Source organism: Sinocyclocheilus rhinocerous, unplaced genomic scaffold (assembly GCF_001515625.1).
Source record: "Sinocyclocheilus rhinocerous isolate Xijiao unplaced genomic scaffold, SAMN03320098_v1.1 scaffold708, whole genome shotgun sequence".
Taxonomy (NCBI): Eukaryota; Metazoa; Chordata; class Actinopteri; order Cypriniformes; family Cyprinidae; genus Sinocyclocheilus; species Sinocyclocheilus rhinocerous.
In genome coordinates this window covers 2012212-2029129 of record NW_015635523.1, presented here as the reverse complement: position 1 = coordinate 2029129, position 16918 = coordinate 2012212, and the positions used below count along the sequence as shown (strand labels likewise).

The 16918-nt window shown below is 36.5% G+C and overlaps 1 protein-coding gene across 1 annotated transcript in view; it reads left to right on the top strand.

Annotated features, from left to right (window-relative positions):
• LOC107747038 (E3 ubiquitin-protein ligase CBL-B-like) overlaps positions 1–16918 on the top strand; it is a gene marked incomplete at its 5' end in the record, with an annotated part of 61651 nt that overhangs the window by 19732 nt on the left and 25001 nt on the right. The window contains one exon of the mRNA XM_016561453.1: positions 11894–12040. Coding sequence (XP_016416939.1) covers positions 11894–12040 — 147 coding nt within the window. The remainder of the gene's footprint in view (positions 1–11893; positions 12041–16918) is intronic.

Genomic DNA, 16918 nt, shown 5'->3' with positions numbered 1-16918 from the left:
AAGTAAGCCATGCATATCAGTAACCAGAATTTTACGTGAATCTTTACTGTGTGACGATAATTTATAAACTGTAGAGGAATCAAGCTGGGTGAGATTTGACGGTAATAATTTGTCATTTGAAGACGTAAGAGTAGACCAAACATACTCACGTACACATTTCTAACCACCATCTGGCAGAGAGAGAGTGTCATTGTCTTTGAACCAATCAGAGGTGATAGAATCCCTCTAAAATCTATCAGTCTATTAGCTCTGAGAGCTGATGGGGAGGAGCCAATCACAGTTCCCTTTGTGATGGCTGACTGAAGCACGTATGCATGCACACATGCACACACACTTCAGGCCTAAACTAATCAATAAAAAAAACCCATTCTTCTGACATTAAATGTGTCCATTGCTATATATATTTATGTTTTTGAACAAATATTCATTTGGTATGATATCTAGCCTAATAAATAGCATGGCAAGTTGATTACCCTTCTGGTTTTTCAGATAATATTCTGCTGAAAGTAGATTTGAGTCAATATGTCGATGTGGTGGGAATGTCGGAATTGATTTCTGTCCTGCACATCTCTCTTTCTCTTTCACTCCCACTCTCTTTTTCCCCCCTCATGCTTTCATGCTTTTTATCTTTAATGAATCGGTGTGTTGTTATGAATAGATAGGTCAAAGGTAGCAGTGCTTTAACACAAAGTTGATATAAAAATAAAATTAAAATTAAAATAATGAAGATGCATTGATGCCGTTTTAAAGCAATATTTACAAAGAATTTTATTTTATATAGCTTTTATAAATTATAAATTGTATTATATAATTAATAATGTGTGCATGTGTATATCTATATCTATGTACAGTATGTCTATCTAGTATATTTAGTGTTTACATAGGTGTATGTGTGTGTCTGTGTGTATACTAAATATACTATATTTATAATATATATAATATTAAAAATATATAATAATATGTGAATGTGTATATATTAAAATAATCTTAAGTTATTTTTGCTTTGGTGTCGAAATTTGTTATTGAAATTAGTTACATTTTACTGGTATTGATATTTAATAAAGTTTACAGTGATACTGTGAAGAATACTTTGTAGCAGTCAGGGCAGTGTGCCCGTCCCACGACAGGCCGTTGAAATGAAGTGCACATGGGCTACTTGCCCAGCTCTCAACAAATGTATAATTTGTAACACTGAAGGCTGAAGTCAAGGGAGTAGATGGGACACAAAACAAAGAGATGGGGTTGTGCAGGATGTGGTAGGAGTATATCAAAAAAGGTTTGATTGGCAGGGTGGGGTTAGGGGAATTTCTGCAGGGGACAAGCCCTGTCTGCACTCACCACCCCCTTTTTCATTTCCTCAGGCACATGTGTCCTCCCTTTCCCCTGAGACAGACCTTAACCAGGCAGTGGTCTAATGAGACAGAAGTGTCCCCAGTCTTTGTTTTGATTGGCACAAGGCAGTTTTCTCCAGACATTCGCACACACAAACAGCCCCGGCAGCTTAGCCCTCTGAAACAGAGACAGAAAAGCCTGGAATTAATATTCTTATACCCCCAACTTCAAAGAGAATCTTGTCTCTTAGATTTCATCTTTGAGTCCGAGAGAGTCTGCTGCATATAGAGAGAGCTGCGTGACAACGTTGAGACAAAATGGTGGACAGTTTTAATCTTGTCTTAATGAAATTAACAAGTTTTTAAAATGTATTTTATTATTTATTTATTTTACAGTTGAAAAATAAAAGAAATAGCACCGCAGTATATGCACTAACAGTGTTTTTAGAAGAATCCAGAAATGTATAGTAAATTGAAGCTGAACACCAAAAACTGAACTTCTTTATGTTCAGGCAAGTAAGAATGTGTAACTAGCTTTGTAAAACATGCCATATATAAAGTACCACATAACAATAACTTTAAAAATTAGCTAAAATTTGCAGAAACTCATTAAAATATTACTTTCAGGACTGTTTTTTTTTATTGTTATTCACAATCTTATATTTATTAGAAGCTTAGGTTTTCACAACAGTTTAACATGTTTTATGTTCATGAATGTTTTATATGTTGACAAGTTTACATTATTTAATATCCGTGCATTTTTTTTATATTTGGTTAAAATTTGGTGTATTAAAGTTTGCACGTTTTCATTATTTTGGGCTTTAAAGGCAGAGTAAGCGATTTCTGGTAGCCAATGTTGATATTTGAAATCACCAAAACAAACACGCCCCTACCCCAAAAGGGTCTTGCCCCTATTTTGATAGCTCCGCCCCACATATACGTACGCAACCCAGGCAACGATTAGTTCTGTGAAACAAAGCAAAACCAATGTTACACCGTGTCTACGGACGTGAGCGGCGCGGAGCAACAAATCCCCGACAGAAAACTGCTGCCGGGTTCTATTTATGACGTGCTGACACAAATTTCAAATGGTTTTCATCGGTTGTTTGATCATGTCCAGTGTAGGCAGACTTTAGCTGTTGTAGACACAGTGTTACTCACCTATTGAGAAGAAACAAAGCAACCTCGGCGTCCGATCGCAGGCCTCCGCTCCTTGAGTTCTCTCCAGCGCTGGAAAGCTGATCCGATATTTACACGGGTCCTACTTCTTGCCTTATCGTTCCGCAGACATTTTCCTCTTTTGTTTTTTATCCGCCATCTCTATCTTTCTGTCGCTCGGCTCGGCTAATGTCCATCCCATGCACTGAAAGCTCTCTCCTCCACATCACGAGTAGACACGCCACTTATTGCTGATTGGCTACAAGTTTGTTTTGCTATTCGGCCCGAATCAGTTTTCTAAAGTGTTTTTGAAAAATCACATACCCTGCCTTTAACATGAACTAAAATGTTGTTTTCATGAACATTGAAACATTTTTAAATAACTTCAGTCTGTTTTACTCTAAATTTTAAAATAACATGCAGTTTTGTTGAGAATAAAATTAACTGAAATGAAAGAATATGACATCATGAAGTAATAAAGAACATTAGCCAAAAGACAAAAAAATAAGATTATAAAAAATGGTGTGGAATTGAACAGTGTTGGTGGGTTAGTCTCCTCCATTCTACATCCCTGTGTTCAGGAGCTCCCCAAGGCTCTGTACTCGGCCCAACTAAACTGATTCCTCTTCACTCTGAGGCATTGAACTTGACCTTTTAATTACACACATCACGCGTAAGACTCCTGCGTGGTTGAACAGGCTGATGTGCTCTGCTCTCCTTTAGTCTCTTTTCTCGTAATCGAACTGATTGTCGTGTAATTTGAGCTTGCACTTTGCATCTGTACTGCTGTGAGCGGCAGGGAACGCCTGCTGTCTCTGAGGACTCATTATAGAAAGATAATGAGATTGAAATTGCTCTTTTATAGAAATTGTTTTGCCCCACAATTTTGTGTTTATAAGATTGTGGGTAATATCCTACATACACTCGCCGTTATCTCTGCCATGTAGTCTTTTTTTAAACGAGCATTTATGGTGGTGTACATGGAATTAGTGAATTTAGCATAAAGAGAGGGAGGATTTACTAATGAGCACATGAAATATTCCGGCCACATGAATTTATGTTTGGCAGCATTTGCATATTAATGATTTAGCTTTGAGCAGAGGCACACATTACCATTTAATTATTTGAATATTTTTTCATTAGATTGCATAAGCTGTGAATCTGTTTACATTGGACTTCTTTAATAAAACATACATTGCCTCATATGAAATGAATGAAGCTCTGTTGCCTTTTGTAAAAGCTCTGTGTATTTCAACTCACAAAGCTCTTACTGTATCAGAGGAACTGCAGCACTTCAGACAGGATAGACTTAGGCGATAGAAACAGAGACAAAATGATGAGAATAAAACTTTGAGATGAGATTAAGAGTGTCTCATAACTTCTAACGGATCGTCTGTGTCTTAAGCCCTCAGCAGCCATCAGAAGTTTCTTTAGTGTCTGTTCTTTTCTGACAGCGTTTGCGTTTTTTGCGAGTAGTAGCAGTTTCCTTTTAAGGTTGAGAGATGTTTGTTTACTCTGTTTTCTTCGCACCACAGCCAGACTGTTAAAACTCATCTCAACCCCAAATTTGAGCTTTTTTTCTACCAGGTTTCTAGAAGTGGAAATGCAGAAAGACATAAGGGCGAAGGATATGGCTGAGGGTAACTATCAGGAAGAGCTCCTCAGAAGACCACCACTGTGTGAACCTACATTCTGCTCGTCACCCTCTCTGTCGGTTTCATTGAAGCTGAAAATGCCCCCTGCTGTTGATATGAGTGCGAAGAGGTGGCAAAATGCTCTGTTTTTAAAGGCAGAACTGAATAAATGTCCATCTTTTGATGCAGCAAATAAAAATACTAAATAAATACTTTGATATGTCCTAGGTATTGCTCTTTTTCTCATTCTTTGCCAGTCTGCAGGTTTTTTATGCCTTCTTTATTGTCTGCCAAGCAAAAATTGTAAATCTGCCTGGTGAAAATTGGAAAACGATTGCTTAGAAAAGTAATAACACACCTCTCACCTCACCTCTCTCTAACACACAATCTGAGGTATCACTCATTTCTGTAGCACAAACTTTTGGTTAAGTGTTGCAGTTCCTGTTTTTCTTCCTTTCTTTTGTCTTCTTAATGCCCAAACCGTTCATTTAAAAAAGTTGAACAATACAGTTACTGGAATCCCATCAGTTTTTCATGTACGTGTTCAAAGCAGCAGAGTTGCAGTGGATTAGTGTGTACGTGTTTGTGTGTGTGTGTGTGTGTGTGTGAGAGAAAAGCAAGAGGGGGTTGTGAGTGTGTGTGGCAGATTGGCCTGCAGCAGGAGGTCTTGATAGATATCTCATCTGTTCTCCAGCTCTGATGGGTCCTGCCGCTATTACCGTACTCACTCTCTCGCTTGGGCCGGTCCTGCTGCGGAGCAGGCTGCCAGGTGTTTTATTGATGAGTCATGTCGCTGGCCTGGTGGCTTCACTTCTGCAGAGAGCTTTCAGATAAAAGCGGGACAAAATGGTCTCCTCAAAAACTCTCCTCAGCTAAAACATACAGTTTTTGCAACTGAAATCTCTCTGTTATAGGTAAACGAGCAACTGACAGTGACAATTTCATTTTTGTGGTTTCTGTTGATAAAACTAAGGCAATAATTAAACATGATATCATAAGATGTCATTTGTTTCTCTCCTGTATAAATCATTGGAAATCCAATTCAGTTGGAAAGTCAATTGAGTCAAGTTTCAATTTGGACAGTTGATGTGAATAAAGCATTTTTATTCATGGTTTCAAAATTCAGCATACAGTATTCAGCATTCAAGATTCAGCATACTAGCATACTATTTATACTAGCATAGATATGCCAGAAATAATAAGTTCTGCTGTTCTGAATTCAGCCCAGTGTGGCTTGTAATATTGAAGACTAATTCAGTGAAAAATAACTTGTTAAAAAAAAAAAAATCTGTATTTTTGTAGTGAAATATTTAGTAATATAGCTACTGCTGTTTTCAACATAGTTTTGTATAACTTTTATTGTATTGTTATTGCTGTACATTTTACTGCTTTTTTATGTATACACATACACAATTTTATTAAAAAATGTGTGCTTTTTTTGTTGTTATTTTTTAAGCACCTTCCATAACCACTTGGCCGTGGGTCCAAAACGAAAAAGGTGCAAGTCCTCTTTTTTTTCATGCAGTGAAGTTGGAAAGCTCTGCGTATCGATTACGTGTCATCTGCTGTGTGCTGTTCTCTGACTGACAGCCGACCGAAGTAATGACGGTATTTATGGAGGAGGGTGTGTGCCACTGAATGTAGGTCAACAAAAAGTGAAAGACAATAGCGAGCAGCGCTGAGTCCTACAGGTGTCAGGAAGCCTAGGAGAATGTCACGCCGGCCGTTAGACGTGACAGGTGCTTCCACGTGCCTCTGAACCACACATGCCTTCTAGGGCGTCAACTGCACTGTGCTCGATGTGTTTGCAGGGTTGTATGTTGCAGATTGAGGTTGAGCTTTAGTTCTAGTGGGCATGACACTCATAGATTGGCCCTCTGCATGTAGGGATCTTGATTTAAGTACTATTCAGAGGTTCGGGGTCACATTTGTTTTTTTTAAGATATTAATAATTTTATTCAGCAAGGACACATTAAATTACACCAGAGTGACAGTGAAGACTAGATGTTACAATATATTTTTATTTTATATTTATATTTTATTTTATATAAAAGAATCCTGAAAAAAGTACTCCTGTGTCAACAAAAATGTTAGGCAGTGCAACTGTTTTCAACATTGATAATACGAAATGTTTCTTGAGCATTAAATTAACATATTAGAATGATTTCTGAAGGATCATGTGACACTAAAGGCTGGAGTGATGATGCTGAATATTCAGCTTTACCATCACAGGAATATATTAAACTTTAAAATGTGTTAAAATAGCAAACAGTTATATTAAATTGTAATAATATTTCTGATATTGTCTCACTTTCTCAGCTGTTTTGCAGTGCAGTGACACATGTACATGCCTCTTGAAAGTGACTCAGTCTCTCGAGCTTCCAGAGAGCATGATGGGTGCTTGACTGGGCTGGTGGGAGGTCTCTCTGTCTCTCTCACTTTAGCTGTTGCTTTCTCTTTGCCGTAATGGTTAGGCTGTTAATCAAATCAATGCCTGGTCTCTGCATGACCATCACATGTGCAAGTAATAGTTCAGTACTGAAACAACCTTTATGGCCCTGTACTTGACACTCCCTGATGAGGACCTTTAGACCTGACTGCAATAAAGTACTTTACGCGATCACACTTCATTAACACTAACGGCACGGGCTTGACGTTTTTTATGAGCTAACCATGATTGTGTTTTGATGTTGCTTTGGAGTCATAGATGTTGAAGAAAACATATTTTAGGGATATTTCTCTTGTATTCCAGCGGGATTGGAATATAATAACAGTCGTTGAGAACCATGGTTCATTTTGCAAACTGCCAATAATGTATGAGTATCGACTGACTTTCCTCACAGAGGTCAATTCCCGTTGGGCTGTGGTGGCCTTTTAACATGACGTTGGAGTACGATTGAACTTAGGAGCTTTAGATGTGACCCCTCGTATAAAACTCCTCATATTCAAGACTTTGCTTCATGTTTCCTTTCGGGACGTTCTGCATATGGAGCAGCCAAAATGCAGAAAATGGAAACTCACTGGACCACTCTACAGCAGACATGTGGCACCATCCTGACCTGAAACACACTCACATGTGTGTGTGTTTCAGTGTGTATGGGGGGTAGTTATTAGAGGTTTCGACTAAAAATCCAGACAGATTGCTTGAACGTAATTGAAGGCTGAAAATAAAGGCTCTCCAGAGTCATTTCACAGTTTCCCCCCCTCTCCAGATAAGCTCGGATGAACTCCAACCCCAGCACTCTACCATTATCTGCAATTACCATAAAATCATCTGTGTTCAAATACAGCACTGTCATCCTCCATCTCCCAATAATATATGATGTTTTATGGGGTTTCATTCAGAAAGGCAGGAGTCATCCAGTCCGCAGAGCACACACAGGAAGCACTGAGGGTTTGGAGAGTTCACTGAGATGTTGGTAGGAAGTCTGGCTCTCTGGTCTGGCCACTAAGACATCAGCGTCGTGATTCAACAGCAGGAATAGTAGTGCAGTAGAGCAGCATGCCTAATGCAATAACTGACTACATATTTAATTTCATTTCATAATTCAGCTCCTGTCACTGCTGCTTTTATAATTCTTACTTTTTAAGTTTCTCAACAGGTTCACTGCAAACAAAGCGTATGCTGCTTTTAGACCAGTCACATGGTGCTGCTTATGTGAACCCAGAGCCACCATTTCTGTTCGTTTTCCTTTGACAAACTTACTTAATAAGCTCAAATGTGAAGTCTTGTTTATTTGTGGTGTTTTCTAAGGCAAGCATCACAATTATTCAATATTCTGCACTATACGCATAACTGATACCTCAAATTACGTGGCCTGTTGAGGGTTATTACTTTTATTTTCTAAGCGATCAGACTTATTATTTTCACCTGGCAGATACCTGAGGATACATCTCATAGACACATTGACTTAGATCAACCATTCCAATCAACTTATAGCTTCTTGGTTGTGTATAGTTGACTCAGACTCTAGAACAACTAAGAAGAAATTACAATTATAAAGAGAAACAGGTCCGCAAAATATCCTGTGTTCTTTCAGCCATTTCCAACATATATTTTGCCTTTGTAGCTGTTTTGCAAATTACTTATAATTTGCATATCCCAGATTAAGCTCCAGCCATATCCTGCTGAGCTGTGGTGTTGCATGAGGTAGCGATGTGTCCTATGAAGTCCTGGCTCTGTTGAAGCACACCCCTGTCGATAAGAGGTGAGGCACATAAGAAAAAACCTCATCCGCCCCAGCAGCGCAGAGGGAATTAGCATATGTTAGTTGCCTGTGGGCCGAGATTATTGTTCTGTCTTAAATTCAATTTCTTCTACCTCAGGACAAGCTTCTGTACTAGGATTAACTCTCTCTGAGCATCCGTCACTCAGTGTCCTCAAAGGTACGCTGTCTTCTCCCTGGCTTTGTGGCTAGCGTGTGACATGTTATCAGGCTGTACCGCATGGATTGGGTTTAAATGATTCACGGACTGCTGTGTGTGTCAGAGGTGTTGAAACTTAAATGATCGCTGTGAACTCAACAGTCAGAACACAGGCATCTCTAGGATTCATCCGTGTAATGGTGTCACTCTCTGAGTGGAGTAGATGTTGAAATATTATAATGTAGTTCTCGTGTGACCCACAATCTCTAATTTCCTGTGGAAGTTATGAAGCAAGCAGGTGTGAGTGTGTTTGATGTGGTATGCTGGCAATGGATATGTCGGATGTTAGAGATTAGAGATATATGTATAAATGTTCTACATATGTGAGCAGGTGAGTTTCAGAGAATCTTATTTAGTCTGATTCACAAACAAATGACTCTTATGAGTCAGTTCGTTTAGAGAATCAACATCTGACTCGCGTTCTAAACTGCAAGTTAGTGAAACTTAAATCTATTATTACTAACTTGTTTAATGGCAATGTGTAGTTAGAAAAACATTTTCAACAGTAAAGTTAATGATTAATCAATAAAAAAAAAGAATTATATTATATTATATTATATTAATTCATTTAATTGTAATACACTGTATTATTATTGTGTTGCAAACTCTACATTTGCCATGTAAACCAGTCAGCAACAAAACTGATTTTATATATATTTGTGCATATTTATATATAAATGTGCAAACTATCGTTCATAGGTTCGGAGCTGAATTTTTCAAAAATATTTTTGATAATTGATTGATTTGATTAAGTATCTTATGCATTTATTTGATCAAAAATACAGTAAATACAGCTGTTTTTTGTTTCATATATTTTATCATATTTTTTATATTTTGATGTTCTTCAGGTTCTTTAATGGATAGTAAGTAGAAATATAAATATTTGTAACATTATACATGTCTTTAATGTCACTTTATTTAATTGATTTGTTGCTGAAGTAAAGTAAAAAAACGGAAAGACTCCAAAAATGTGGTTGTGTGTATTATTATTATTATTATTAGTAGTAGTAGTAGTAGTAGTATAATTTATTTATTTATTATTATTATTATTATTAATACAAAGCAAGCCCAGAGTCAGCCCAGCTGGGCTGTTTTAGTTGAGCTTGCCTTTCTCCAGACTGACACCTAATATATATGAATCCCTCAGCAGTTTCAGTATTACTGCATTAAACAGGGTGATAAAATGAGCAGTGACTCACCGTATTGAAAACTTGAAGACTCCGAGGTATTAACTGAACTGAAGTTTATGGAGAGAAATGTTCTCTGGTGGATTCATCAGAGACTTATAACGAAATAAAAAGATCCCTTCGGCTAAGTTAGGCTGAAAAGAGCTTTATTGTCTGTATCTGAGGCGAATACCACTGAGATCTAAGGAAGTTTTTCACACCGGTTAATCACTGACTGTTGTGAGCTGTGATTATGACCAGTGCTTTATAACAACTCTGAAGTAAAATACACCTCCATATTTGACCTCCGGTTCTCATCTGCAGTTTCTCCCTTCTCCCGCCGGTTCTGCATCGCTGCTAACGTGCTAATTGCTTTGTCACAGTTATGTTTTGACAGGAAGCTGCGCTGATGTAGCAAGCTAATTAATGGGTCTCTAAATACAGCCCGATTTAGACAAGAAATGCAAATGTGACACCGGTGAAAGAAATTGTTTGCGCAGAGCATGACGGTTGGGCCAGATTTTCGGCAACACTCCTGGGAGCTGCAGGTGCCCAATTGCTGCTTTACAAAACGCCACTGTGAGTCCTGAAAGTTGGTGTGTGTTTGTTGTGCCTCTGAGGGGCTAGTTATCTGCCGCTTGCAGCCCGGTTCCTCTTGACCTCCCTCGGGCTGAGTGGCCCCGCGTAATTGAGTGCCACCTGACAGGTTGTTCTGAAAGGTGGGTTATCTGCCCGCTCTAATCCCACTGGAGAACGGCACAGGGGGAGGAAGGGGACAAGCCCCTGAGGGCTAGAGTCCCTGCCTGCCAGCCATTATGGGAGAAGTCATTTAGGGACACAACTTCGAAAGTCTTAATGACTTGTGGTACGTAGAGATGTAGTAACTCATATTTGTTTGCATGTCTGCTTTACGTGAATAAACGAAAAGATGCTAAAGGTTAACATAACAAATCGGAAAAGTATAAGACGCATAAGTTGGAAAGCAACTGATATTGCATGTCCTTGTTTGAAGTATGAAAGAATGGCATAATGAATTGGATCAAGTTAAATGAGCTTTCTTGTATATTTGAGCCTTCTTCCAGTTCAAACGATTCTATAAAAAGATTGAAGAAAATTAGTTTGAGAATCAGACATCATTTATCTGCATTCCAATTATGTAATTAATGAAATTATGAATGAACTACAAACTTGTGAAACATTGTTACTGACATGAAAGCAATGCTATACGTAATATAAAACTGTTGATTTATAGGCTATAAGTTTGTAAGTTTACAAACAATGTTTCAATGTTATTAATGCAAATTTGATTAATTTGATTATTTTTATTGCACAAATTTATGGGATTTTTACTTTTTATATTTAAAAATGTAAAATTTAATTAAAATAATTATTAAAAACATGTCATATTTTAAATCTAACAATAACAATTATATATAAATAAATAAATAAATAAATATATATACACGTGTGTGTGTGTGTGTATATATATATATATATATATATATATATATATATATATTAGTTAGATTCAAAATATTATGTATTAAACATTAAGTATTACATACTTCAATAATAATAAAGTAATATGCATTTATTTATTATGTATTTTATTGTATGTATTTATGTATTTTATTATGCATTTACTAAATAATAATAATAATAATAATAATGATCATCTTCCGCATTTTTTATTACATCAGTTGCAATGCTTTACGGGATGGTAGGTCATGCTAATAATGTCTGATTTGCAAATTAATTGTATAGTCAAATAATTGATTTTGTATAATAATAATAATAATAATAATAGAAGTATTTTAGAAATATATTTTGCAACACTACACCTCTGTAGACAATCGGTCATCATCTTCTTGCAGTGTTCATCTGCAACAGGAGCAGATCATCTCTGTTCTGTTGGCCGAAGCCCAGTGAGCTTTTGTTTTCTGGTGTGGCTCCGACATGCCCTTCAGACTGCGTGCATCAGATTGCACTGTATCCTCATGCTGTTTGAACGGCACATTAACTTCCAGACAAGCTCAAGGACAAGAAACTCGCCCAATAGAGAATGCTTGAGAGTTCACTGTTCTCTCTGTGTGTGTACACTTACACTGACTGTTGATTTCCTGTCTGTTTAATGTACTGACCCTGTGCTTTTGCCTTTGTTCGTCTCGTTCTCTTGCAGGCGGAACCTCACCAAGCTCTCGCTGATCTTCAGTCACATGTTGGCCGAGATCAAAGCCATCTTTCCAGGTGGACAGTTCCAAGGAGACACATTCCGCATTACTAAGGCAGACGCCGCCGATTTTTGGAGAAGGTCTTTTGGTGAAAAGTAAGTTTTCTTCTCATTTCAAGATGCATGTGCCAAATCAGATCTGATCTTTCCAGTTTTCATTACAGCTCCAATCAATTAAAGCTCTTTGTCATGGAGAAATGCCTTTTCTCTCCTCCATTTAGCAGCGAGTAAGTGGGGTGAACTGTCTGGTCATGTGCTGGAGTGCTGCTCTTGAGTCAGGCCTGTGATTTAGCATACATCTGCACACTAAACCAGACATGCTGATGGCTTTCCTAACTGCTCTAGTCAGCATTTGAGAGGTGAAGGTTACTGGTTAGTTGATTTTTTTTTTTCACGCTAATTAAGAGCATTAAGGTTTTTTTGCCTCTTAATGCTGGAATATGAGGTTTCTCAGACAGCTTGACCAGCCTGGGCTTGTTTGCTGGGAAGAGTTTCAGTTTGCTGTACTGCCAGTTTATAAATATAGATACAGAAAGAGATAATGCTGTGACAGTTCATGCTAGTCTATTAGTAAGTTTGGCTAGTTCAGGGATCCGGGTACCCCAGGGTATGCTAGGTGGTCCATGAAAGAGAAAATGCTAATAAATAAAAGCATTAATAAAATGGAAAGTAAATTACAGAATTACAGAAAAATCACAGAATTCGACATCATTATAGTTTTATTCTGCATTATTGAAACTTTTCATTTCATTCTGTTTACAGACTTAACTTTGTGTGTTGTGTTATGTAGTTTTAACAGTGCTCTAACAAATTAATACTTAATAAAACAGAATATTTTTTCCAGAAAATATTTTATGCACTTTAAAAAAAAAAAAAAATTTCTACAGAAAAAAGCAAATTTGGCAACACCTTAGATTAAGTAACACATATTCACTATTAATTAAGTGATTTCCCACGGTAAACTCTTACTTACTGCGTATTGATAGTAAGATAGTTGTCGTAGTAGTTATGTTTAGATATTGAGTCGGGTTAAAGGGTTAATTCATCCAAAATCGAAAATTCTGTTATTAATTACTCACTCTCAAGTTGTTCCAAACCCGTAAGACCTTCGTTCATCTTCGGAACACAAATTAAGATATTTTTTGATTAAATCCGAGTGCTTTCTGACCCTCCATAGACAGCAACACAACTGCAATGTTTCCAGGTCCAGAAACATAGCAAGGACATCGGTAAAATAGTCCATGTGACATCAGTGGTTCAACCGTAATTTTACGAAGCTACGAGAATACTGTCGAGAATACTTTTTGTGCGCAAAGAAAACAAAAATAAGGACTTTATTCAACAATTCTTCTCCTCCTCATTCCGTCTGCAGCGCGAGCCGCCATTGTGGAGAGACTATCACAACGCATGCACTGGCTTCCGGTTCATGTAAAAAACGCAATTTTGGGTGAAGTAACCCTTTAAGGGATCTAGAATATGGTCATACAAAACAAGGCATTAATATGTGCTAGGGCTGTCAAAATGGCTGAAAAACTAAATTCGAATTTTGTACTTAAATATTATCAATATTCGAATTATTTTCGAATTTAAAAGGCATAATTTCAGAAAAAAAGCTTTTGGCTTCTCTCCTGAGGCCACAAGAGGGCGCATCAAGCAAAATATTACTCACGTTTATTCAAAGCAATAAAATAACACGACTATCTTTGAAAAATGTGCATAATGTTTAAAATAATGTTTATAAACCATAAATAATTAATTAATTAATTAAGTTTCTTAAAGTTTCTAGTTTAATACAAAGGACCGATACTTTTTCTATTTAAAAACATGAGATGCAGTGGGATGGGGAAAAAAATCGCCATAAAGTCTCGAGACATGTTTTTAAAAAGTTGAACTTGCATTTATTTTACATGGCTTTCTAAACATGCCGCTCTCTTGTGCTAGACATGAGTGCAACGGTGATAGATGTCCCTCTAGATGTCCCTCTGCATTCTGTGTGAATGGCTTGATTTCAGTTTTGCCGTAAACGAGATCTTCTCTAAAACTAAAAAAGTAAAAAAAAAACTTTAAAAAAAAGCATTAAAATCTTTTCTGCCACTGATAAGGCTGCCTGACACACACCTAAAATTCGAATGCAGCGTTTTTACATTCAAATGTGGATTTTTATTTTAAATTCGACGAATTTTCGAAATTCGAATTTTTTTTTGACAAAAAAATGCCATAGCATTATACTACTAATAAACAGCCAATATGCTAGTAATATGCATACTAATAAGTAACTAGTTAATAGTGAATAGTGTTCCCTAATCTAAAGTGTTATTGAAAATATATAGCTGGCATCAAAATGTTAAGAACATTTGTATTAATTTATCTAGATATAATATAAATGTAATATGATATATGTATGTAATATAATATAATATATATGTAATATGTAAGGAATAACTGACTCAGGTCCATTGAATTATTAGAAAATAATGCACACCCACACATTAGAAAGTGATGTGAAAAGTGGAGTGGCCGTTACACCTCGGGTGTACATTATTTTCTAATAATTCAATGGACCTGAGTCAGTTATTCAACTTAAACTATGGTTACCACCCCTCAAGAGATTTTTCAGATGTTGTATTTCAAGATATTCATCAGGTTTTTGTCATTAAAACGCTCTGGTGTGTAGGACTAATTTCTTACGCATCGCATCCCCCGCCTCTGTTGCTAATTCCAAAATGTCATTTTAGAGCTAGTAATGGAGGCTGAGCTGTTGATAGCAGACTAATGCAGTTATTAAGTTATTAGAGAGAGATTAAACGTGTGTGAATTACCTGAGTAATTCAATTACCGGAGTAATTTTGTGGCCAAAACGTGGTAATCATTTGTCATTTTCATTGTTTACCATATTTATTTGCTTGGTCAGTGTCATTTGTGAGTTTTGGTTCTTTTGCTTTTGTATGACCTTTCAAATAATGGAAATCATTTGGCGAAGTGATATGAACATGTAATGCGGTCAAGACCTGTCTGGAACTACTTTAGCTGTGCCTTTCCCTGAAAATAATTGCATGCCTTAGAACATTGGTATTTAACTAAAATAGTCATGATATTTTTAGTGCAGTGGCTGTGCATCTTTCATTCTATTCCTTTTCTTTTTTTTCCCCGAGTCTATTATGTCTAATATATAGTTTTGCAAATCTCTAGTATGTTGCTGTGAACGTTCTTGCTGTAAGAGATTTTAATTTTGATTATATGAGTTTGTTTGGGGAGTTATTCTTGGATTGTAAGGTTATTTTAATTGCTTCTCCTGAAGCAAGAAAAAATTAAGTAATACTATGGAATTAAGCTGATTTCCATTCCAAGCACAGCACTCTCCAGATCTTTAAAATGTATCGTCCGTTTGCAGATTGCAATGTTTAATTCATTTGCAATCTCTGTGGATGCTGAATATTTTATCTTCTGTTTAATCCAGCAAATCGGAGGGTTAAAGAAAGTGTGAACGTGTGCATGGATACACAGTCCGTGCTAGGGACAGAAAGGCCTCGTAATGGGGCAGGTGTGATCAGCTATCCCAGAGAGGAAGAGCAAGAGAAGGGGAGAGATTGAGAGACGGGAAAAGACCAGCGCAGTCTCTAGTGTGTATCTAGTTACCGCTCTGATATATTATAGATTATTATAAAGGTCTACTTCCCGCTCTGTACAGAGGAAGTGTGCATGAGTCATTGATATGAGAAGCAGAGCGGCCTTCCTTCAGCTCTTCTATCTCTGGTTCTCTTGCTCTGTGTGGAAATAGAAAGCTCAGCATCCTTATGCCATCAATCCTGTGAGCACTAGAGCTCAAATCTGTAGGCTGCAGAGTTAGCTGCTCAGCGAACCTATATATGCATGTCTGTGCACGTTTTGTGTACTGAGACAAGATAAATGAACTCGTTTAACATGTACAGTCTGGTCGGGTTGTCTGGATTTGAGAATTTTTAAAAGTTGTAAGGAATAAGATGTATTTTTGATTTCTAGGTCACTGATAAAATAAGTAAATGTGTGACATTGATCATTGGAATTTGGCCAGATGTCCTTGTTTCCGAGTTTTGCGCAAACTTGTAAAGTTCAATTATCTTGATGAAATATAGTCTTGAAAATAAAATTTGTAATGAAGTAGTTTCTATTAATGTTCAGTGACAAATAAGACTGTTTAAGAAAAATATAGTTTAGAACAATTTAAATGCCCCAGTGGGTTTGATTTGGTATAGACATTTTTTTCAAATATTAATAAGCAGTAAAGTACAGTAGTTTTGGCTGCTGAAAATTCAGCTTTGCCATTATAGGAATAAATGAAATTTTAAAATATAATAAAATAGAAAACAGTTATTTTAAGTACTAATAATTTTTCACAATATTAGTGTTTTTATTGTATTTTTGATCAAGTAAATGCAGCCTTGGTGAGAATAAGAGACTTCTTTCAAAAGCGTTAGAAAATCTTACTGAACCCAAAAACTGAACAGTAATGTAGATTTCTTTCTAAGAAATAATAATCAAATATCAAACTTTTTCTTTTCAAGAACTTTATTATTTTAATGAGGCTTCTTTTTCTTCATTATGATATCAGGACAGTTGCATCACACTGCATTTTTGACTTTGAAATAACAGAAAAAAATGATATCGTCATAGAATTCTTTGTGAATTCATTGAATGTATGAATTGCATATTTAATGTCGTTTTGAATAAATTATTAGACAAGACAAAAAAAACTTTGCATCATGTCTTTTGAGGTAAGAAAATGCAAAAAACAAGATGCATTTTTACTAGTAAACTCAGACTTTTGGACCCCTCTGTGTGTATATATATATATTTCTAGACCTCTTTGGAAAGATTCTATAAACGTTCTTTGTGAAAACAAGACTGTTGTCACTGCAGTAATTCATCTAGCAGGTCAGATTGCTCGGAGACTCGAAAGATAATATCAGACCTTATAAGTCCTCTCTCTCTCTCTCT